This window comes from Vanacampus margaritifer, chromosome 7 (assembly GCF_051991255.1).
Source record: "Vanacampus margaritifer isolate UIUO_Vmar chromosome 7, RoL_Vmar_1.0, whole genome shotgun sequence".
In the NCBI taxonomy this organism is placed as follows: Eukaryota; Metazoa; Chordata; class Actinopteri; order Syngnathiformes; family Syngnathidae; genus Vanacampus; species Vanacampus margaritifer.
Window position 1 is genome coordinate 15,326,799 of NC_135438.1, and position 25,647 is coordinate 15,352,445.

At 38.1% G+C, this 25,647-nt stretch overlaps 1 protein-coding gene across 7 annotated transcripts; it reads left to right on the plus strand.

Annotated features, from left to right (window-relative positions):
* Positions 1-241: 241 nt before the first annotated feature.
* Positions 242-25,494, plus strand: tmod1 (tropomodulin 1). Of its 7 annotated transcripts, none has more exons than XM_077571797.1 (13): positions 6,020-6,163; positions 6,972-7,000; positions 7,091-7,180; positions 7,631-7,765; positions 13,671-13,827; positions 16,422-16,538; positions 17,832-17,921; positions 18,632-18,762; positions 18,901-19,008; positions 19,468-19,611; positions 20,107-20,251; positions 22,898-22,979; positions 23,462-24,486. In XM_077571797.1, the coding sequence occupies exons 4-13, from the start codon at positions 7,643-7,645 to the stop codon at positions 23,478-23,480; spliced, it is 1,116 nt and encodes a 371-aa protein (XP_077427923.1). In that variant the 5' UTR covers positions 6,020-6,163; positions 6,972-7,000; positions 7,091-7,180; positions 7,631-7,642; the 3' UTR covers positions 23,481-24,486. The 7 variants fall into 7 exon arrangements, with proteins under 7 accessions (XP_077427919.1, XP_077427920.1, XP_077427921.1 ...); XM_077571796.1 differs by lacking the exon at positions 22,898-22,979 and adding an exon at positions 21,324-21,423 and having other exon boundaries at positions 6,021-6,163; XM_077571793.1 differs by lacking the exons at positions 6,020-6,163; positions 22,898-22,979 and adding an exon at positions 242-526 and having other exon boundaries at positions 24,335-25,494.
* Positions 25,495-25,647: the final 153 nt, after the last annotated feature.

The window sequence follows — 25,647 nt, forward strand, 5'->3', positions numbered from 1 at the left end:
TATATGTATATAATTATATATATAATATATGTATATATTTTATATGTATATAATTATATATATAATATATATTTTTTCTATCTATCTATATATAAAAATGCATATATATATATAAGTTTATGCATTTCCGGTGCAGCTCATGTAAATGAGGCCTGTCCTAATTGTGAGAGAGCGTCACCACAGGAGTGACAGTGCAGCCTGCGTGGGGGTGGCTTATGGTGGGAGGAGGTCCTCTCGTCTTTGCCCTTTGCGGGAGACGACTTTGAGCCTCCTCAAACCCCCAACTGAAACCCGCTGTCGGGGGAGGCAACTTTGTGAGTCCGCTCCATTCCGCATCAATTCCAGGTGTTGTTCGCCGCGGGGCATGGACGGTGTGTCGGAGGGGCTTGTGTTCGATACCCGCTTGGTTTAGCCGTGCAGCCTGCAACGCCTATCCACGCCGCTCTGAGGGAACCATATCTGGTCAAAGTATTCGGTGCTGCTGTCACCCAGCCGGACCGTCCGGCTATAAATAGCGCTGCTGGAGGTACGTAAATACATGCAAAATAACAGTGCTGACTGGAAGACTTCACTTGAGTAAGGTTACTACTACTACGACTAACGTACTGTGCAAGTTAATACACACATTTGCTCATTGCAGTCTTTGTTTTTAAATTGATAGGTTGAGTGTTGATTTGCGTTTCCATCGTGTGTTTTAGGACCCATCTTAAAGTTGGGACATCCTTACATGCTAAACTGACTGACAATCTTATCTTGAACTTTTTTTTTTTTCTGTCTCACTGCATCCTACCAAATCAATGCACATACAAAAGAATATATGCTCGAGTTGTTGTTTCTGTAGTGTTAAATGTATAACTCGTTAGTAAGTGGACCAGTACAAACGCCTTGCATAATTAGGATCATTCAGCAAGTGCTGTGAGATGCAACAGTTGTCTGACGGCATGCTGGCCATCAATTCTTCTGTGACCTAAATACTGTGCACTACATACTGGAGATGTATGACCTTTGCAGCATCCAAGGTCGGACTTTGCTAACTTTGATTCATATATCTGCATGCAAATGTAAGAAACGTCAAAGTTATTAACACTTGGAAATACACTGTTCAATATAATGTTCACTCTCGCAATCATAATTTTTTTTTTAAAGTTCAACCTTGATGCTCACTGGCTAATATCCTCAAGTGATATGCTAATTGTAGCTAAATTCCAACAACAAAATGTTCCTCATCTGCTCAGATGTACAGTAAGTGTGCGTGAGGCTGATGTTTTTAGTGACACTGACGTCAGAAGACACTGAACAGGATTAGTCTGCTCAACAGTTTAACAACAAGTCCTGCTGCCCGCTCTGTTTTTATTTGCTGATTTATTAGCTGCGAAGAGTTTTTTGGCTACTCTTATGAGATTTTTACAGGCCAAAGTTTTGAAGTTGATAAACATTAGGTTTATTTAAAATAAAAAAAACATATACTTTACTGTTTACACTAGGGGTGCACCGATCACAATTTTCTGGCCCGATTTTTGCCGATACAGATTTTTTTTCATTACAAGCAACATATAGCTTCAGTCTTCCAATCTTGTTTTATTGGAAACCATTGAACAATATCGGTGAAATAATACAAATGGGTTGTTTTAACTGCACATGAAGTAGTTCTCTCAAATAAAAATGAAAATACTGTTAGTCATCTCAGCAGAAGACTTTTTCAGACCTCTGAGAAGGGAGATGAGATTGGTGGAAAAGATCAGTTTATTTTTAAGGGATCGGCGATCACCAATCTTCCAAAATTAAGGAAATCGGGGCCGATAAATCGGCTGGCCGATCGATCGGTGCACCCCTAGTTTACACTAACAAGATGAATATATGCTACTACACTGACAGAAAGTACCTAATTTTGGCAAAATATTAAGGGATTTGTCTTGTCACAGTTACAACTCGGGGAAAAAACATGGTGAGAAAAAAGACCAACAGAGGGAGACAGAATGGGAAGCCTGGCAGTTCGCTAGTTAGCGCCCTAAGTTTCTTAGATGGGAAAAAAAGAAACATGAGGAAGGGAAAAAACAAGGTCCAATCTGTGCTCTTTTAAATGGGAGCACAGCAGGGAGCTGGCGGAAAATAAGTTAAAGATAAACATTAGGTTTATTTAAAAAAAAAAAACCACACACACACACACACACACAAAAAAACCCATACATTTTACTGTTTACACTAGGGGTGCACCGATCACAATTTTCTGGCCGATCACCGATCCCGATTTTTTTCCCGATCTGAAAAAAACAAGGTCCAATCTGTGCTCTTCTAAATGGGAGCACAGCAAGTAGCTGGCGGAAAAGAAGTTAAAGTTAGTTAAGTTCAAAAGTCCATTTGTATAACTCTCTACAATAATCAAAGTTCTGTTCATTTGCAGAGAGAAAAATAATGTTGTTTCATTATCAATGCAGCCCAGTTTCAATGCATAAGTCAGTGTGACAAGAAAAAAACGGGACGCAATATAATATACAAAAAATGCGGCTAATTATTTATGATGAATAAATTTAATATTATAATAATATTTTTTAAGCATTTTAAATTTAAAACAGTAATTACCAATATTGGTAATCATTACAACTATTAGCTAAAAAATACACAGACAAGACAAATTAAAGAAGTTCTATCAAAAATATTACACAAAAAATACAAATCAGTCAAAAATATAATTACGTTAGACAAAAAAAACGGACAAAAAATATGAGAAACAAAAACATGCAATATTCTATGCTACAAAAATATTGGCAAAAATATTACACAAGATATTGACTGTAGAAAATAAATCATAATGAATAAAAAATAAATAAAAATAATAATTTGGCAAAAACTTGCTTCAATCATTGATTGAATAACGTTTGTTTGGTTGGTGGTTTGGATAGTGTCCATTTCTTTCGCCGACCCGGAAGTAAACAAAAAGAGGAATTGTGGGATAAATCTGTGCTAACCAGCGCCGTAAACGGCACGGTTAACTTTAGCGGTGCCGATGGCTAACAGCGTGACTAACCATGTTTTGAACAACGCATATTAGGTTAGTTAACGGTGGGTTAAGAATGTAACCGGCGGTTAGAGGTCAAACCGTGGTTAAAACAACCGAGAATTGAACAACCAGGCCCAGATCGTCAACGTGGTGGGGGTGCGAAAGACGGCCTACATGCGCATCGATGGCTAATGCTAAATGTTATCTTGGTTGCGCTTAACAAGTCACTGCATTGCACTCACCGTTATCAATGGTTGGCCAAATCTGACCCTTGGCTCAAAAACACAACTGGCCCGGCCAAAGTCTTTGCATGACTACTTTTGGGATTTCATCTTCAGCTGTCCTGTTCGCTTTGGGAGAGCTGCATAAATACAGGCCCAGCTCTGCTTGCTATCTGCAGAGCAGGTCAGCTTCTTCCACAGCATTGTTTGGATTTCGGGCTCTCTTCATCTTTGCTTTTCAAAACGACGCGTCTTGTCATGGATGCTGCTTAGAGAACCTTTCAGCGTTATCTACACAGAAACTATTCACTACGGCGTTGTCTGCCGTGTTTTTTTTATTTTTTTTACCTAATTTGATTTATTGAATGGGACAATAGAAATCGGCCCCATTGAAGTTATTTTAACTCCTCTATCTAGAGCATTAGTTGCTGTCACATTGGGGCTTACATTTTCACATGACCCACTTTACAGTTTTCTCTCCATAGGTTTAGCACATTTCTTGAAACTGAGATGACATTTTCAAAATGACAAATCCCAAAACCACCTTTCAATTGGTGTCAACTGAATGGCATTCCTCATTGCTTTCATCAAATTGTCAATGTCTTACTTCATGTCTCAATTGCCTGGGTGGATCTGTGCAAACGATTGTGTACATTTAGCCTACAGTTAGCACAATGTGCCCACATTTAGCACATTTTCCTAAATGAATAGATCTTGCTGATTGAACTGGATTGGTTGTTTTCCAGTCTCTCCAAAACGTGCCAGCAGGATTTCAATGTGTAAGTCACAATATGCAATATAATTTGTTGAATTGTCAAAATGAGTCCAGCATATCACAGGGGATCAGTGTAGAGGATGGTTGAGACATTTTTCCTCGCTGCGACGTGGACGAAAACCTTTGGCCAAACATAGAGCAGCGTTTGGATGGCCAAGAGAATGACACAAAAACAAACACACATTGTTGTTTTTGGTCTCGGAGTTACAAAGGTTCCAGCTGACACGAGCGATATACTACAGAAACACACAGCAGGAGCTGCGTGGCTCCCAAGCTGAAGGTCGTGAGTTTGTTCCTCAACCCTTGAGTGACTTTTATTGATTTATTTTTCCCTTCTTTATTTTACACTCTTCCAAGTGTAAAAATTACTCTAAATCGGAGTCTATTTGGTCCCACTCTAAATCAAATCAAATTTACTCTACAGAATTTACTGTGTAGGGAAAATGTTACAGTAGTTGGTTCTTCATTTAATCTGTGCGCTAGATATATTTTTAGTTATTAGTTTTTCATAAATATACAGAATTCAGCTTACACTTTCTTTTGTTGCACTCTAATGTGTAAGTATTTTTTTGTGAATAAAAGTATTGCAATTTCCTTGAGTGGAGAATGTGAAACCGCAAACTTTGGAAACTGCTCTTGTAAACCCCCCCTCCCCCAGTTTCATATATAATTGTATTTTGTCAGCAGCCCTATGCTGTTGTGACAAAACATCGAATGATTTTGACTTGTGGTGCTCACAGAATGGCAAAGGGACAACGCATTTTGGGGGCACTGACTACTTATATGACATAGAAAGTTTGAGTTTGACACATAGGTAAGCTGTTTTGGGAGAGATATGAGATTTGCAGATGATCCATGGTGTTGTGCAAAATCATCCAAATTACTTTTGGCAAACGAACTACGTGAATGCAGATGAGCCAAAGCAATTAAGAAGGATCTTTGCAGTTGTGACAGTACCGACTCTTTGTTTGGAAAAGGAACTTGGAGTGAAGCATGGGTGAGCAGTTTTGGGATGGGTATGTGCTTTTGCTAATGAGCTAGGTTGTGAACTCAACTTTATTTATAAAGCACTTTAAAAACAACAGCAGCGGAATACAAATGTAAGTCTGTTTGGCCAAATAAGCTTGCAGTTTTGAAAATGTCATCTCAGTTTCAAGAAATGTGCCAAACTGTAATAGACATTAACAATTAAGCAAACATACTTTTAAAAAATAAAATTTTAACATGTATGTACACATACTTGTTGTTAAGAAACTGATGATGAACATAACTGCAAATCTAAAATGTTATTAAAATGTATGTATGTCAAACATTGTAACCTGAGGAACTTCTGCACGTTTTTTTGCTACCCGTTTGGAACCCACTTTTGAGTCCCCACCCACCAGTTGAGAAGTTAAGAGAGTCATTAACCTAACATTTTGTTGGTGTCAAAGACTTGACACCCACCGCAAGCAGACCTAAGAGGAAAAGAAACCAAAAATATCTTTGGAAATACATACAGTAATTGTCAATGAAAAAATGTATTCGGTTCATTGGCAAGATCAATTAAAAATTCAACATGGACAAAAACAAATTCCATCCATAAATACACAACCGAAAGGGTGTAGGCAAAAGCAAAAGCAAAATACAGTTCAAAAAAAAAAAACATTTATGTGAGTGTTGAGGACCCAAATGCAGTGAAGCAGACAGCGAGGCAGCTTCCGCTCAAAAAAAGTCATTTCATTTAATAGCAAGAATGAAAAGGCAAAGTACTTGGGTTATTAAAATAAATAACTAAAGAAAAAAAAAAATAACAAGGGTGTTAAATGATCAAAACAAACACAAGGAAAATATTTTTTACTAGACTTTGAAACAACTGAGATACCAAAGAAAGAGCAACAATACTTATAAAGGGCAATGAACAATCAGGGAACTAAATGACTAAACACCGAGAGACACCTGGACACACGTGGATGAGGCAGCTGATTGGATGACAAGGGACCGGGTTGACAAGCACAGGTGGGCACAATTAAACTTAACGAGAGACACCCACAAAAGGAGATACAAGGAAAACGTGACTAATATCTAATGAAAACCAAATCAACAAAACGCAGATCATGACAGTAACATTTCTTTTAACATGTTTACTTTTTGGGGGGAAAGAAACGTTTATAAAATAATTTACTGCTGGTAGATACTAGGTAGCAACAGAATATAATGAGAGAGGAAGTCTCCCATACTTGACTCATTTAGCCATTTTTAACAGTAAGAAGATACTATTTTGTCTGTAATGAATGTGAAGTCGTTCATTTTCATGTACGATTAATGGGGGTATATGCCACGGAGGAGGCGGGACTTCCAATTTCCGGTTTCACGCATCAGCGTTGTTTCCGGTTGCGGTTTCACACATACTCAGGAAAGAGGTAACAACCAATCGTGGCTCAGTTTGCTAACGTCACATGACCGAACCCAGAAAACAGGTGAGCCGGGACCCGTGATTGGTCGCTACCCGTTTCCTGAGCACCTGTGATGTCATTTTCAGTCGGCAGCAAGTGACAAAAGGTGTTTTTAGATGTATTAACAGTACATGTAAAATAATGAAGTAATCACATTTAGACCAAATATTAATGTTTTCTGCCGAAAATGGCGAAATGAGTTAAGCGTCAGTTTAAAAAAACGCACAAGCAGTCCATTTTTTTCCCATTAAACCGTTACAATTAATTAATTTGTAGCAATAATAATAAAATAATGATAGTATATTTATGTAAAATTCCTAATACCGACAAATAGCAGTTGCCTTATCAGCTTCTTGTAAATGTAAACACAGCAGCCTGTTAGCTATTGAAATTCCAAATATGTTTTAATGGAGATCAAAAGAACAAATTAGATGGATATCCAACATGTAACCCACATTTTTGGTTAAATTATTATTATTCTTTTTAAAGATGACTTTGGTAGTAAATCCTAAACCTTCTGTTCTATTTCTTCCTCTCTGCAGGTCAATAAAATCTTGGTTTGCAGCAAAAGGTAACTATTAGTTCTATTTCACATATTGCATGACTGCTGAGTAATAAACAAGGTGAGCTTTTATTCCAACTGGTTTGTTTTCACTCACAGCTTTCATTCTTCAGCCCTCACAACGGACGCGGAGTTGTCCCAGCTGCTCATCTGACATATTGTATTTCTCATTTGAAGGCTTTTATTAAGGTAAGATTATGATAGCCCCCCTCCACACATTACGATATAATCAATTTCTGATTTTTTTTTACACTTAAGAAGTAAATGTGTAGTTATGCAAACTTTCTTAGTTACCAATTTTAAAATGTGTCTTCAATTCCTATTCATTGTATTTTCAAGCAACCACTCAGAGACTTTTTTCCAAAGTAGTAGACACATCAACATAGATCGACAGAATTCATATTCCATTCCTTCCATTGTTGCTAGGCGGAATTCGCAAAGCAAACGACAGCCCCGCAAATCCTGACGACAAAATTGGCACTGGCATACCCACTTGTTAGACACACTCTCTAAACGTCACAACAAATATGCAATTGAATTACTGCTCTCTAATAAATATAAAAGACAAACAAATGTCTAGACTGGCGCAACTAGTGTTTAAAGTGAATGTCATTGTGACATTGGTGTTTGTTTCTGCAGGTGTGCGGCATCATGTCGGTGTTGAAGAAGGAGATGGACAAGTACAGAGACGTCGACGAGGACGAGCTGCTCATGAAGCTCTCCGAGGAAGAGCTGCAGCGGTTAGAAGATGAACTGGAGGAGCTGGACCCCGATGTAAGTTTATTTTCTGCCAGCGTGCTGCTGGTGTCAGCGTAGAGTTATGGAGTCATGCAGGCCCGAATACTGCCGAGCACGCTGACTTCACATATTAGCATTAGCTTTTGTTATTATGATTGCTCATAGTGTTTAAGATGTTGTCGTGTTCAGTCTATGGGTCCATTAGTTATGTTGTTAGTGAGCCACTGTGGATTAACACGGCCAATACTGCAGCCCCCATAAGTACATGCTTGTAATTAAATGAAGCAGTACAGTTATCACGGCAGAAATTTGTTATTTCACATAGTGAAAGGGTTTCTACTACTTTGTGCACTGAATTATTGTTGCATCTCTTCCAGTACACCTAAGAGCTACCTGGCATGTTGCAGCACATTGTGATAAAACATTGGGACTAGCCTGTACACTTAAAAAAAAAAAAACTGTAATATAACCGAAATATACTTTTTGTTTTGCAGTTGTTAAAAATATCATTTCATTTACAAAAATAAACTCAGATTTGACATGTCAAATGTAAAATAACATGAAATCACTGTAACTAAAAACACACAATATTTGTGTTCTTTTACAAAAAAATTTATTCTCCATTAGAGATACATATTGATTGTTAAAATACATTCATAAATGAAAAAAAAAATACATTCATAAATGTATCGCAAGTTCACAAATATTTGTCTGTTATTTAATGGAAGAAAATGTAAAATTCAACTTTTAAACCATAAAAAAACAGATTTATTTTTTTATATTTACTGAGAAATTAACAGTAGAAATGTGCAATTTTACTATAATTTCTTTGTGAATTGACAATTTTTTTTTAAAGTGAAAATAACTACAATTTCTGTTAAGTTCTATATATGGTAGGATTCATTGTATTAACATTTATTTTGAAAATACATCAAATGAGATTTATACTGTAAAAAAAAAAATCATTCAAAAAAACAGCTGGTGCGCCAGAAAAATACTGTGAAATAATGTGTGACTAAAAAATCCACGAAATAGCGAGGCTGGGAATATTGATGTATAAGATAGCCACAACAGTTCGAAACATTAGTTAACTTTGCAAATATAAAAAGAAAAATAGCATCATGTGTAAAGAATACAGTAAATTCAGGAAGGGGGAGGGGGGTGCCGGTGGGGTTGATTGGGGGAGTAATAATCTCTGGAAAAATCCCCGATATAGCGAGGTATAAACCAAGCTAAACCCCGTAGTATAGGAATTTTGGACCCAAATACAAATCCGCAATATTGTGAATCTGCGATAAATGAGCCGCGAAGTACAGTAGTGAGGAAACACTGTACATGAATGCACATTAATTGGCTAAGATAATCACTACTCTGTATTAAACACTAATTTCTTTGCACTTGCAAGTATTAAAAAATATTTTGGGTAAGTGAAGTCTGGAAAGACTGTGTTTTTATTTGTCTTTTTTTTTTTCAAAACAAGTAGCAAATTTATGTTATGTGAAATCTTGAAAAGACTCTTATTATTTTTTCAATTAAAATTAATATGATACATCATAAAGGTTATCTTTAGTTTTGATACAATGTTCATTCTTAAATGTCACTGTTAAAAATGCACTTTCATTTAAGTGTCATTTTTATGTAAATTAGGGTTGTTGGTATCTGATGAATGTCACCATAAAAATAACTAAGTTACTTTTTATAGCATCCATCCATTTCCTCACTAGGGTCGCGGGGGTGCTGGAGCCTATCCCAGCTGGCTTCGGGCAGTAGGCGGGGTACACCCTGAACTGGTTGCCAGCCAATCGCAGGGCACACAGAGACGAACGTCCATACTCACAATCCTTTTTACAGCATTTAATAAAAAAATTAACTAAGTTGCTTTTTTAAGCAAGTAATCTGCAAAGCAACTAAATTACTTTTTGGGGCTAACTGGGGCGACACTGCATGCATGTTAGGTTACAAACTTTAAATCAGTGATTCTTAACCTGGGTTCGATGGAAACCAAGGCTGAGTCATTCTCAGGGGTTCAGCGGAGGTCAGAAACACACACCCGACTCAAATGATTTGTGATGATATGACCCGCTGGTGATCACGCTACATTGCTTGGCCTATCTGTGCTGCAGGAAATTTGGTGTGCTCAGTTGTCGACTTGTCGCTTCTGTGATGGTACGTCGTGTGATTTCTTTATTATTATACAATCTTCAAACTAACTATGTCGAGCACAAAAAGAAAGTGGTCGGATTAAAATGTGCAATTTGAATATATAACATTACGTATGGTGTTCCACAGGGTTCAATTCTGGGGCCTCTGCTGTTTTTATTCTATCTCCTGTATTCAGTAAATGTGCATAGGCAATTGGTAGGGTTGAATACCTCCAACAAGGTTAAGATTAAGAATCACTGCTCTAAATCATCTATCAGTGTGAATATGACTTAGAATACTTCTTTCGTCTATACTATATTTACGCTACAATAAGATGGAGACACGTCTGCCTAAGAATGGATTCTGCTAACATGTGAACCTAATAGGGACAAGCAGTAGAGCAGATAAATGACCCACGTCCATGTTGCAATCTTCAGAGTGTGGCAATACTGTATGTCATACACACAGTGATACTGTATATCATGAGTCAAAGCAGCTGTGATCGTCGGCTCAATCCCAAAAGGGGGCAAAAGGAGGATGACTAAGGCTGTCATTCGTCATGCATGTGCGCATGTTTGTGTATCAGAGAGGCTATGCCAGCACTGTGTGGCCCAGAGAGACTTTCTGACGCAGACATGGAGAGTCAGAATGTGTGCGCGTAGTTTTTTTTTTTTTTGCACACGTTTACGAGCATAGCCCATTACAGAACAGTAAAGTTTCCTTTTGGTCTCAAAAGCACTGCAACCTTCCCAGCAGGCCTGCCTACGTCTATTCCGGGATGATATTGGCAAGTCTTTTTGGAGTTAGATCAAGAGGTACAATATATAATCTAACAATTGTCTGTGATATCTTCCCAATTAAGTCTTAATTTGTTTTTGCTTGTTTTTTTGTTTGTTTTTCGGAATTACCGGTATTTGGTTTGTAACAAGGTATTTCGTAATGATGGAAATCTGCTTCCAAGCTGTCCATTTGCTTGCATGCTAAGCTAACACAATCACACAAAATGAATACTGCTCTATGACACTTAGGGTGTCAAACACAATCTGTTCTGGGACTGCGGTTGACTTGAAGGACATAATATGAAGCTAAACTGTGGCCATCATCAACCCTTTTCTGATTACAACATATTAACAATTTTAACTGTCATTCAGTCTTAAAATATGAAGTTAACCATGGTATAAATCAGATGAAAACAAGAAGGAAATGAAGAGTTGGTCATAACACAACAGCTTTCACTCTACTGGAAAGACTTACAAGATGTTGGAGTGTGTCTTTGGGAATTTTGAATGCCACTTGTGAGCCTCGTTGTCGTGTTTTGGTGTCAGCTATGAAGAGCAAGTGTCACTAAACCCGAGTCAATCCAACTGAGCCGGCCAGTGGCTGCTGTGTGAATGCTTACCAGATGAGGTACTGAGGTGCCATGTTTAAGTGAAAGCAGAGAAGGAAGTCGCAGTCCGACCGGAGGAGAGAGGACAACTAAATCTCACACTGATAAAAATAACGCAGTGGAGCCGAATGTAACGTGTTGTCTGTGATGTAACTGTGATATGAGACGCTTGACGGTGCCAGTGTGATATACGCCTCAGCTTTCTTCTAAGCTGCTGTGTGATGTGGGAATATATTTGAAGCCCCTCTGGGATAAAACGGCAGTGATTTTGTTCATTATTGTCATCTTTGTGCTTTTGAGTAAGTGCAGAAGGAGCCTGCTTGAGTCATGAGGAGAGAGAGATGGAGGGAGGGAGAGAGAGAGAGAGAGAAAGAGAAAAAATAGAGTGTTGAGAGCAAAGATAAGATATGACACTATAAGCAGAGCTTGTAAGAGCCTTGATTTTGAATGGGCCTTTATGTTAAAAATAACATGGGGAGCAGCGAAGCTGTGGGAAATTTCTCAGCCCACAGTGCACGAGTACTGAATAAAATCACTGGGCACGACATTAGGTTATCCTAGCAAGATCCAATTCAAGAGCTGTATATAAAAAAAAAAAGCCTTTCCAGAGATAATAGTACTCATATTTTGAGTGATGATCTAAGAGACATATTTTTTAAAATACATTTGTTATAGTTAAAATGCTATCGTGATATTCTCTGTACTTTTTTTTGCCTCTCGTGTATAAACTAAAACATGAGAACCATCACTCAATTTGATGTATACTTCTAGCTGGCATATACTGTAGTATTATTAGATTAATAACTCTTATACTGTACATTGCAGTATCAATCCAGGGTTTCCGTCGGTCATTAAAAAGCTTTAAAAGTCATTCAATGGGTTTGGTGAAAACTAAGGCCTTAAATTGCACTAAAAGCATTTAATACCATGTCCAGAAGCATTAATTACATTAAGACACCATTGGTACGCTGGCGGTTAGCAGTTAGCACCAAGCTAGGTGCTAGTTCTCAAAAGAGTTAGCATGGGCACACCTAGACTCCTTTGAGAGCCAAATGTATGCCCGGTTTGTCATTTGCTCTTTAGTCTTGAGACGTATTTTATTCAGCAACTCCGGTGTATAGCTCAAGTAACATTGGTGTTCTTTCTGGCTTGTTTGCAGTAAAGCGGTGTCACTAATGACAACGCGCATCAGTATAACATTTAAATAAATAAAGGCATAAAACGTTGTGCTAAGGAACCACGATAACGCAATTTACCATAAGTATGGTAAAAATATATTTATGTTCCAATGAATTTGCTCTTAATTTGAAAATAAAAATCTACTGTCACCATTGTCTAGCATGAAACGCCAATGCCATCTAGTGTCAGAAAACCTCGACACAAATCTGACTCAATGTTTTACTCTCCTTTAACTACATCTTTTAACCAAATAAAGTATTTTAAGATTACTGCACCAATGAACTAATAGATACAACCATATTTGTATTAGGTACATTTATTTGTCTACATTTTGTTAACTCATTCACTGCCATTGACGGCTTTAGACGTCAAAAATTAATTTTAACTATTTCTGTTAGTTTAACATTTTTTCCACTTTTAACAAGAGTATGAAAATCTAGAAAAAGGTTGTTATTGTACATATAGAACAGATATAAAAGTTGTGATTAATCGTAGTTAACTATTGAAGTAATGTGATTAATTACAATAAAAAAATAATAATGGCCTGACGACCTAATTTGTAATAATCTTTTATTTTATTTTTTAAAATAACCTTTTTTTAAGAACCAAATTTTTAATTATTTTTTCTTTTCGTTTTTAAAATAATCATTTTTCAAAAAAAGAAAAGATTATTAAAATTATTAATAGTTTGCTCATGATTAATCACAAGTTTTATATCTAGTCTAAATGTACAATTTTTTTTTTCTTACTCTTGTTAACAAAAGTGGGGGGAAAATGTAAACTAATAGAAATAGTTAAAATATTTTTTTTATGTCTATAGCCGTCAATGGAAGTGAATGAGTTTTGAGAAGAGTGTGACAAACTTCAAAATATATGTATTGTACATTTAGAACAAATATAAAATGTGTGAATTAAAAACTTTACAAATCCATACAGTGTGTGTGTATACGCACGTGTGTATATGTGGTTAGACACGGGCAGTAAATTTATTTTAATTTGCATTAAAAAGTATTGAAATAGAGTAGCTGATACCTTTAGAAACGTTGAAATCTAATGGACAAGCTTTGAAGGGCAAATTCTTATGCAATTCTTGTACAGGGTTTCAATCTCCAGTGAGTACTGTAGTGAAGTAGGATAAACTGGTACCGTGCCGGCATACAATATTTTAGATTTTTTTACATTTTAAATGCCAATACCTATGTTTTAATGCTGTGCTTTCCCATCGTTGACTAGAATGCACTGTTGCCTGCCGGAATGCGTCAGAAGGACCAGACTAAGAAAGCGCCCACAGGAACGTTCCAGAGAGACGACCTGCTGGCCCACCTGGAGAAACAAGCCAAAGAACATCCAGACAGGGAAGACCTGGTGCCCTTCACTGGGGAAAAGAGAGGTAACCCTGCAACATTGTCACCCATTGCTGAGTTTGTTCCTCTATTAGTAAACCAGACGTCTCTGACTGTGTCTGAAATCGAAAGCCTACGAAAGGGTGATGCATAATTAGATGAGGCTACATGAAACTCTAGTAGAAGGTGACCCTTAGAATGAGGTTCTGTGACACTGGAGTCTGTCTACATAAAGTAATTGCATTTGTATAAACAAGCAAGAAAGTGGGAAAACGTCAACTTAATAAATCCACCGTGGTTGATTAATGGTCCTTTTGTCTTACGTCATTCATCATGAACCAGGAAACCAGCTAAGTAATATAAGGGATGACAAAAAGACACAAATGTGTACCCCTTTTTTAGTGGACTGTTTTTATTATTTATTTATTTTTCATTTTTAGTCAGGATAGAAATGCTTTCCTATCCTAAAATCAATAATGGTAAAGTCCTGTTGCCTTGCATCATCCTCCATGATTCAAGTAGCCTGCTATAGCTAGCTAACTTTATGTACACACGTAGCAGGGTATTTTTTAAAACAGATATTTCCCTCCTCTGGGTGTAGAAAAAAATTGTATCCACACCACCACGTTTGTAGAAAAGAAAACATCCACAGCTAACCGCAATAATGCGATTTTAAGTACGTTCATAACAATACCGGAACTTAAGGTGGCAACAGTTCCCCAAATCCTATCCAATCAGAGTAAGCCTCCGTCCGGCCACGCCACTTCCACAAATTGGGCCTACAATGAGATGCATGCCAAACCTCTAGGTGGCAGTAGTTAGGCAAATACTGCTCGTCTCTTGACGCCACTTCACCATACGTCACACAAGCACGGACTGTCAGTCGCTGATCTGTATATAAGCAAATCAGTGCTGTCAGCGTACAAAATACTTTTTCCCACTCACTCACCACACACACATACAAACATGCCGCCTTCTTTTTCTTCTTTTTTTAACTTGAGGTATGTGATTGAGTGACCGCGGAGCCGGAAAATTACGCAAATCTTCACCTCGGCCGGAGTTTTTAGAAGCCTTCGTTTTTATTTAAAAAATCCCCGCGAACGTGTGGATGACAGGGCAAGCCGCAGAAAAATATCTCCCGTTTGCAAAAAAAACCCGGCCTTTCAAATATTTGTTCTTTCTACATTTTGAGTGGTCATCATGGGTTACTCTGCTGGGCCTCAAATCCTTCAGTGAGGAGTTTGTATGTTGTCCAGGTGATCGCTGGGTACTCTGCTCTCACAAGCTAATTTTGTTCGTTGAAGAAACTAACTTTGTCTGGGATGGGGTCAGCTCATCATAACCTGAGCACAATAAAAAATGGATGGATGGATAGAAGTCTGATGAAGAGGTTTGCTCTACCCAGAATAATGAATAAATAAATAAGTACAAAACCTTTAGCCTTCACTTTAAATAATCCTCCACAAAACAGGAAGTAGTCTGTGGACAAACAAATATGGTGCTTAAGAGTTCAAAGGGCAGAGGTCTGCGCTCACTGAATAACATCTTCTTCTTTTTTTAACCATAATTGCAACTACTTTCTATTAAATGGGTTCAGATTTATAGTTGGCTTGTCAAATCTGAAGATCACAGATTTGTTTCCATTTCAAGATATTTCCATAATTTTTCAACAACAACAACAAAAAGGCATGAATTCTTATGACAAAATTCCGCAGGGATAAATAAGTAAGGATAAGTCCAAAATCATTTTCTTTCAACCTTTGCACTAACTGTGGCTGCCCTCCTTTCTGTTTAAAATCCACCCATCCATTCACTTGTTGCTAATGGTATTTTTCTCATCCCATTTCACGCCACCGAAGTCTATGAAACTGTCAAATTTTTCGTCTAAGCTGCCAAGCGGCCAGTGTTTACATGACAGTCCAAACACGAGGTGGCCGAGGCTGAACACACAACCGAGTGCAGCGTGACGTTAGACAGAGCGGACTTCACAAATGTTTTTACACTTACTAAGTGTCATCAACATGAAGTCAGATGATGTGAGAAGGAAATTCAAAAGGCTCAGCTCGGATTTAACAGCTGCTGATACGTCATATATATTTTTAATTCTCAGAATCTGTGCTGAGAATTTTATCGACACAGTCGGGCTCATCTTTGCATATTTTATATCAAGAGTTAATATTCAACCATCCATTTTGTAACGCTTATCTTGTTCATTGGTTCACTTGAGCCAATCCCAGCTGACTGTACGAAAGATGGGGTACACCCTGGACTGGTCACTTGTCAGTCACATGGCACATGTTGCAAACAAACATTCACATTCACAACTTTATCATCATTATTTCGTCATTTGTCATCCTCATTGTTCATCATCTGTTGTGGGGATTCTAATATCGTGGTTGCCTTATTTAGCTATGCTAATTTGCTCATATATATTTCATCAAAACTGTTCTGTTATCTTTGTCGATGTAGCTGTTTTAATGGCAAATGTGTCTCATGTGTATTTGCCTGTTTGGTTTTTTTTCTTGCATGGTTTTTCCTGCTTCCTCCCACATTCCAAATATACACATCTTAGATGAAGTACTCAACACTGTAATGACAATGAGTTTAAATGTGAGTGTCTATCTATGCTTTGCTTTTGCAGGGAAGGCCTGGGTGCCGAAAAAGATGGTAGACCCCATTATGGAGAACGTGACCCTAGAGCCTGAGCTTGAGGAAGCTCTTGCCAGTGCTACTGATGCGGAACTTTGCGATATAGCAGGTAACAATTTGCATTTACTTCCTGTATACTGAAAACTATTTAGTTTTTTCTCACACCTCTCATTTAAATCCAATATTTCATATGATTAATGCCATTGAAATTAATTTATTTCACTAATCTTATATAAACCCCATCACGTCCTCCCATATACTAGCACCTGATCTTCATCTTCTCTTCAGGCTAACTGCTCTCCTTTCCCCCTTAGTTTTCCCTCCATCACCCCCACCACCCTTCCTCTTCATCACCCCCTCACTTCCTCCACTTCTGCTGGATCATTGCTAGCTGGGCACCATACTGGGTATCTGCAATTTGCATGCATGTGTTTGCATGAAAAGTATAAGATACTGCCACTTAGGCTCTGTACAGATGACTGTGATTGAGTACATGCCCATTACGTACTGTATGTTGAATACATGCATGCTATTTGTTATACTATGGAATTTTTTTACCTGGATATGCAAAACTTTCTATAAATTTGAACTGATTACTTTATTAGGTAACCAACAATTTAATATGATGATTTACATTACAATAATTTCTGGACTACAAGCCGCTACTTTTTTTTTTTTACTTGCATTTGACCATGCGGCTAATACAAAGGTGCGGCTTATCCATCAGATCACAAGGGGACGCACTATAAAGGAGCAAAACAAACCAGGTAAGCCAAAATACAGTAGGAGAGACAATTTTTGCCCTCATTATGGAAAAGGAAGTAGCGGGAACCCGGTGCGGTAACATTAAAACACCTGCGGCTTACTGTCGGCTGCGGTTTATATGTGTAGTATTCCCAAATTTAGCTAGCGTGGCTTATAGTCAGGTGCGCCTTCTAGTCCAGAAATTACTGTAAGTCGTAGGTAAATTTAATTATAGAATGGGGCATATGAGCTTTTTAGTTCCAAATATATTAATTAAGTAATGAATTAATTATTATTATTATTATTATTATTATTTTACTTCACATAATGTTGCATCAACCAACCACTTGATGTTAAGATGCGCATGGGCTGTTCCATGCTCTATAGTGTGAACTATAAAACATATCAGCCTGTCTGTGTGACTTACCTGTCACTTGTCAACTGTGCATGTGCCTTATGTGTATCTTCCCATCCTCTTTTTGCATGGTGAGCAAGTGAGCAGCCTAAACACATTTTGTCTGACTCACTCTGCCTTTTTGTTCAGGTTTATGTTTATGTTTATTTTTTTAATTATTTTTATTTTTATTTTTAGTCGTCCCTGCACATTACAGTATTTGTTGATGACCTCCTTTCTGTCTCTGGCCTTTCCCTTTCCCAGCCATCTTGGGGATGCACACCCTGATGAGTAACCAGCAGTACTATGAAGCTCTGGCAAGCAGCACCATAGTCAACAAGCAAGGCCTTAATAGTATGTAACTCACACATACACACAATTTGATGTGTTGCTCCAAATAGCATTGGATATTTATGTTAAAAAAAATGAAAGAAAGAAAAAGGGCAATTGAACTGTATAGATAACTCATTTATTTTCAATGTAATGTCTCCTGGCTCAAGAGAACCGATTTTTTTTTTCTGTTTATTTTCACATTTAACATCCTATTTTAAATACCAGACAGTTCTACTGCTATAATTGCACTTTTCACCTCAGTTTGATGTGGTCGCTCATTCATCAACATGACAACCGACTGTGGGAAAGTGTAGCATGACCACGAATAGTACAGAATGCTATGCTTTGTTTGGCACAATCTTCAAGGCAGATAATAATTGTGTAAATGCTTGGAGACACCAATTATGTGTTTTTCCCCCTCTAAAAATATGTATGTAGGCATTGCAGTTATGTTGTGGTATGATTAGAAGATCATGGCACTTACTGTCAAATCTGATTGCTTGGATGCCATCCCCATGCTGCTCATAGCCTCTTGAGGGCATATTTGATGATTATTATTAATATGTTGTGATGTGTTAGCCAGCAATCTTGTAATCCGTCACATAATGGGGCGCTAGTCACATTTCCGCCTATTTTCTGTTGTTTTGGAACCTGTCCTCACTTATTTGCTGTCTCTGTTGTTGGCATTTCCAATCATGCAAGACCGTGTAGTAACTGCAAATGTGTGGCAGGTGTGATCCAGTCCACCCAGTACAAACCAGTTCCTGATGAGGAACCCAATTCAACTGATGTGGAGGACACTCTCATAAGGATGAAAAGGAACGACCCTGAGCTTGTGGAGGTCAACCTCAACAACATCAAGGTATCAAAGTGTGTCAGTGTATACGTGATGAATGATCATGTGTATTTACAGTGTTTTAGGACACAATGATTTCTTGAAAGCAATTTGTTAGCTCTAATGTTCCCATGTTGTCCTGATTTTATTTATTTTTATTTTTAGAATATCCCCATCCCAACTCTAAAGGCGTACGCTCAGGCTCTTATAGAGAACACGGCGGTGGAGAGGCTCAGTATCGTTGGAACCCGAAGTAATGACCCTGTAGCATTTGTAAGTACATTGTGATTTTTCTATGGAATGCATACAGGCACAAAATTAGGAACCATACTGGAATGCTGGCCAATGTCCAGTTTGTTTGGATTTCAAAACAAATTTGTCCATAGTAAATAATGTTTGTTACAGCCATAAAACATTGGATAACTGTCCTAGGTCATTTTACTAAGTTATGACTCGTATAGCAGCTAGCCAGTCGACAGTTAGCGATTTATTAGCTATCATTAGCCAGTGGTGTTTATTAAAATTTGTGTGGAGGCTGTGCCATCTTTCGGAATACGTGTTAAAATAAAAACCCACTCAAAACCTTTAAAAAAAAAAAAAGCTAAATTCATACGCCAGGTTCTTGCGCGATATGTTGACGTTTGGAAACCAGAGAAAGAGTAGCCTATAGTGTGAATGTCGCCAAGGAAAAGAACAAAATGACGATTAATCATGCGCTGTGTGTGTTAACAGGCCCTGGCGGACATGCTCAAGGTCAACACGACACTGAAGAGCCTGAACGTTGAGTCAAACTTTATAACAGGGACTGGAATCCTCGCCCTCATTGAGTCACTGCAGTACAACACGACATTACTGGAGCTCAAGATTGACAATCAGGTACTGAACAAAATCATCGTAAGTGGTTCAGAATCAACATTTGTCTAATAATATACCAAAAACAAACACTAACTTAATGAAATACATGATAATCATCATAATAGATGCTGATTATGAATTTGTGTTACTACAGACGTGTTATGCTAGTTTAACTTGGCTGTAACAAGTTTTGCTCTGATCAACCAATCAGAGGACAAAAAAGTACTGTGGGCCAGCCTTCTGGGGTGAATGATTTTTGCATATTTCGTTCCCGGAAGTTGCCATAGGTTCCACTGTTACGGATATGTCAGATATTTTTAGTGCTAAATTCACTTGGATTATCTCTGTTGCTACACTAATGTAGCTTCCAGGACGTTAAGACGACAGCAGTCACATTCCTATTACATCATCCCTCTGCCTCAATCGCCAGACATGACTAATCGATTTACGCTGAATCAAACACCGGTTGATTGGTGATGTGATTTGATTTCATTGATTTGGACCTTTCATCTCCAGAGCCAACCATTAGGCAATAAGGTGGAGATGGAGATAGCAAGCATGTTGGAGAAAAACACCACATTGTTGAAGTTCGGCTACCATTTCACCCAGCAGGGCCCGCGCCTCCGAGGCTCCAACGCCATGATGAACAACAATGACCTTGGTAGGAAAGTCACAAATGACTACAAACGTCTACACACCAATACACTTGATGGTCACAAGTTTAAATCCCCCCCCCCCCATGTACTGTATAATCTAATGTGATCCTATTGAGTTACATGAGAAGGCTTCTTTTGATTAGGATTTTGCTCGATTGGGTGATACTTGTGTACCCAACTAACAAACACACTTCCTTGGCGAAAAGTGTCAAAGCTCTGTTTTGTTGACACTTGAAGGTTGAATAGTTCATTAAGGTTGACGTAGTTTGACATTAATTTTTCTGAGAGGTGTTTTAAAATGTTGACATGATGATGATGATGTAACGCTACAAAACATGATGTGTTGATCCAAATGAGACAAAACATTTTGTGATATAGCCCTAATATATACCCAATGTTATGGCTCGCACCAGAGAATGTAGCGAACATGCTACATCGCCACTCCTCAGACATTCAAGAATAAGCCCTCGTGTTTAACCCTGTTGTGAGTGACTTCACTGGTTATACAACCACTCTGTAGAATTGTGCATTTGGCAGCGTTAGTTATATTTCGCCAAAGCTGCCGCTTTATCTGCACTTTATCTTCCCACTTTTTTTTACTTTGATCAGATGCTAACAGAATGAATCCGGGTGATGTCATCAACATCTACTCTTAGTGCAGTCTGAAAGCTGAGGCAACCAAAACAAAAGCTTTTTAAATGATGACATCAGTGCTAACAGAAGCGTGCATTAAGGAGAAGTGACCTCATTGACCATGTGCACTTTCAGTAAATGATGAATTTAGATTTGTTGGTCATCCACCTCCGAGAACTTGATGTTCAGAACACTAATCACATTAAATACCTTTATTACAGCTCCCTCTTCAGTGTTAACAATAACTATGTTTTATATCAATTTGTGTTCTACATAGAAAATCCAGACGAATTTCGGATAAAATGTGTTTATTTCTTTAAATCCTGTGAGCTCTTCTTATCAGCAGGGTTATCACACAATCCTTAATGTTGCCGTTTTGCCATTTGTATTATGCAACAAAAAACGTCGTATTTTTGGACGTAACTTTTTCCTCTCATTTTGAAGCCCGTGTTGTCAGGTCAGAGTCCGACGGCTCCTTTACCCTCACTTTGTCCGTCCCTGAACTGGAACGGGCCTTCGGGAAAAAGTTCAAGTCAAAGACTAAGTAAAGACACGTGTGGTCCTTCAATCTTGCTTTTCTTCTGACGATAGCTTCCACTTTTGTTCCACAACGCTGGAACTGCCACCACCTCCTTTCCAAGCCTCCGTTTCTTTCTTTCTGCGCTGCCCTCAAGTCACCTGCTATTGTGCTTCAGCCGCAACGTTCATAAAAAAAATAATGCTTACTTATGATCGTGGCTCTTTGTGTTGGTTGTACAAAACCACCTCTTCAAATTCATTAAACTCATTATGATGCAATTTTAACAAAACAAAAAAGATCAAAGTAAAAGATGTTCTTTACAATATTATGTTCTATGCATATCCATTACTCTAAACACATCATTCTGAATAATATTTTGTTTGTAAAATTTGAATTAAGCTGCAAAATCCACCTCGGGGGCGGCCATTTTGCTGTCGACTGAAAATGACATCACAGTGCCTAAGGGCTCAGGTGGGGAATATCACATGACCAAACCCAGAAAACAAGTGAGCTGTGAAGGTTGTTACCTAAACTCTTAGGTACCGTGATGTCATTGTTACTCGACAGCAAAGTGACAAGACAAGACAAAATGGCCGCTGAAATGGATAAAAGCAGGCGGATTTTTCTGCTCAATTCGTATTCCACATATACAATATTATTCAGAACATCATGTTGAGACTAGTGGGGGGTGCAGAGAACATATTGTAAGAACATTTTTGACTGGACTTCCATTTTAATGAACTAAAATAACTCAAGTTAACAATTATACACAATACTCAGACCTTATCCCTTTAAACATAGATTTAAAGGAAATAAACAATTAGTAATGACAGGAAACAATATTCTGTAAAATGTGTTCTATGTCAGATTATTGAGGACATACACTTTACTAACAAGAAATAATGCTATTTAAAAAAAAAAAATGTTAAAAGGTCAACCTTCTCTATTAAAACAATAGCGTGGTGGCAGGAACAAAATGGTTCAGAGACACCAGAAATTCAATAACAAAACTATCTTGTTATCAGTTCATGTCATGAGACAATCAGTAGAATGAATCACAATCACACACATTTTGGTAAGAATCCTTGATGCACACTAATCCAAACATTTGCACTCAAAAGGTCACTTATATGTTTTGAACTATCGACAAGAAGTAACTGGTCCTGGAAAATGATGTAATAAAACTCCAATCCATACTGTATCGTAAAAGACGTCATCAACATATGAATTGAAAACATCATCTTTGTTACATTACATACTGTACCTAATAAATCCTTCAATGTCATTCACAACATACTTTTTGTATGAATGCCTCATTACGAAGAAAATGATTCATCGTTAACGTTCTCAGTGTATCCAACCAGTTTAACTGCTTTTACTATTTAGAACACGTACTGTTAAATCAATCTCTCTTCTTTTCGTCAAGAGTTCGAGAACAATCATCAATTGAAGAGAATTTATGATCGAAAATTCTCGCTTACCTTCATTTACATTACAGAGCACACTTCTGATGACCCAAAGTCATTGAGGATGTTTTCTCTCTCTCGCTATCAGCCACTTGAACCAGCTGCTGCTAAATAGTAAGCAGATTTGGCTGTCAAAAGAAATCTGCTTTTTACTGTGCAACTCTTTTAAAATTTATTTTCCTCTTTGCATCATTGCAAAACCTCATTTGAAGTTAATGGCTTGGTGCAGATTTTCGTTTTTTTCACTTCTTTTATTTCCACTTTCCTCTCAAAACTATTGCTTTACTTTAAGGTGAAGAGATGCTACTGCAGGGTTCCTATCGATGCTTAGAATTGGGATGAGTGTTTCCCAATGTTAGTAGACACTAACATAGTTGGGTCAATTTGTCTTTGGCTGCTAATGTCCAAATTTCTGAGACCAAAACAAAAATGTGAAATTTGACAACTTGAAATTGACCCTGAGAGAAGCATATGAACCCTGTAGAAGCAAAGGTCCCACATCCACTTAAGTGCTACATAGCTGCGCGCACTCTGTCGTTTTTTTCTCTCATGTTGTTGCTGTCTGTCCCCTTCACATGTCATCTCTCCATCCACAGTAAGAAAGAGAAGGCTTGAAGGAGGACCCATCCTCCCCAAGTGTCGGACAAATGTGTAAGAAGCACTCTCCCCTGCCCCGCGTCCTTCAGCCACCCGTTTTTGCCTTCCGCTCGCCCTCTTTCAAAAGCCTGCCTCGTCCCCTCGTGACCTCCAGTCGACCTCAACGGGTCCGACGACCTCTCCGGATGACCTTGCACATCATCTCTGAAATGCAAAGGGCAATTCAGGGTTCAGAGAAAAGTCTTTTGGGACTTTATATTTTTTAGAGGGTGCAAATGAGCATCCAGTGCATGGAAAAGGAGAGATAATTCATCATCGAATGGTTATGTTCTGGGATGTTTGAATTGTGCTAGCTAGTAACCATACAGTGCTGCCATCTAGAGTCTTCTAGTAGCAACTGTAGTGCCTTGACTTCTCGGACTGTTTTCTGAATGAGGGCTTCAAAGCCTCTTTTGGCAATCCCTGTTTCTACCATTGTGTTGAAATAATTTTATTGTGTGAATGCTGGTTATGATTATTATTGTTATGATTATTATTCATATTTTGTAAATGCCTTGTTTGAACATTGTCACCCGCACTACACGTTCCTCTTCAGTCGACATTACAGGGTAGTCAGATCCCAGCAACTATAGCATCATACGTTCAGAACAAAGAAATTAGAATATTCCATGTTCACCTGGTCGTGAGCATCTAATCCGATTAAAAAATAATAATAATAAATCGTATTAAACTTAAACACATTATTACAGACTTCATACTACAAGATAAAGTGGAATCTCCAAAAATCAAACATCCCGAGCGTAGCGCAAAGTGCAGTCTAACTACACATAGGCGAACTTTTCTTTCTATTGGTATTTTCGTATGTTGCGCAGGTAGAAAGGAGCATCTGCGCCATTGTGGGCGGGAACACAGCCGACTTCAGTGGAAGAGGCTCCCCTCATTCCCTTTAAATTCAACAAAGGAGTGGCGCGCAGTCTCCATGGCAGAAGGGCTCAATGGGGTCCATGCAGGAAGTCAGCCCATGCAAAGTACATTTAAAACAAAGTGCAAGAAGATTTCCACTTGTTGATGATGTAAAGTTGGCCACTGTGGAGTGGGCACTTGGAGACCACCTTCTACCACCGATCATGCGTCAGTGAGACAATCAGTTTCACACAATAGATTGTGAAGGTTCACGTAACATTACAACTGATTATGTCATACATCATCTGGGAAGCTTTGATTTGTGGATGATATACAGTACAAAATGTACACTTAAATTACATGGTAACATGATTAACATTAAAGTCTTCAAGCTGGGACTTCTACCACACACGTATGACAGAGCACAGACTTTCCTACACTCTCATCCAGGTCCTGTTTGTTGTTATTGTTGTTTAATGAAGTTAAAAGTTGAGGTTTAAAATGAGATGCCTGGCAGAAGATCACAGACGCATATCAACTTCGAAAAACAAGTTTGGAGCGTTTCACTAAAAGGCAAATTTGGCCATAGCACAAACATGAAATTCTGATCAGGCAGATACATTTAATTGAGGTAAAGTTTAAATAGATGAAGTTCAAACAAGCTTTGAAGCAGATGCAGATGAGGTTTTAATTGGACCCTTTGGACATTTTAAGTGTGTCATTGCACCGATCCTGGTTTGATCCTCAAATGTTCTTTTCACTAAACATTGTCTTTGATTACTAACGAGATACCACCAGCACTCGCTACAATGCAGAGCATTTGGCAGCATTTATATTCGGACGAGGGGGGAACCGCAGCTGCTAGCTAGTAAGGGTCAGGAACAAATAGCTTGCTTGCTGAAATTAAAATGAAATATTTATTGCTATTTGAAGGATCTGGAGAAATGGGCAGCTGATGTCATTTTCAACAAATGTTAATTATGGATGTAAACATTTGTAAATGAGTGACACTTGCGGCCTTGTGTGTGCACTCCCATCTTATTTAGATTCATGTTTGATTCAGAGTTGTTAGCTAGTTCACATTTTGGTGTGGATGGTGGTTTTTGAAATAAAGGTGCCTTGAAATTAATTAGAGCATCGTGTCGTTATTTGGTTTATTTTGGATGGGACTCAGGAGAAATAATGAAACGGTGCTGCAAACAGCGACATCTTGTGGCATTGTTCATTATTTCAAACTTCATGTAGTACTTCAGTAAATGTACTGTAGCGAGGATAAAATGCT

Bases quoted from the DNA above. Each gene is read 5' to 3' on its own strand.
- tmod1 (XM_077571793.1), top strand. From the start codon at position 7,643: ATGTCGGTGTTGAAGAAGGAGATGGACAAGTACAGAGACGTCGACGAG. The intron at 13,828-16,421 runs GTAACCCTGCAA...TTGCTTTTGCAG, and splicing joins CTTCACTGGGGAAAAGAGAG to GGAAGGCCTGGGTGCCGAAA. The intron at 19,009-19,467 runs GTAAGTACATTG...GTGTGTTAACAG, and splicing joins GTAATGACCCTGTAGCATTT to GCCCTGGCGGACATGCTCAA.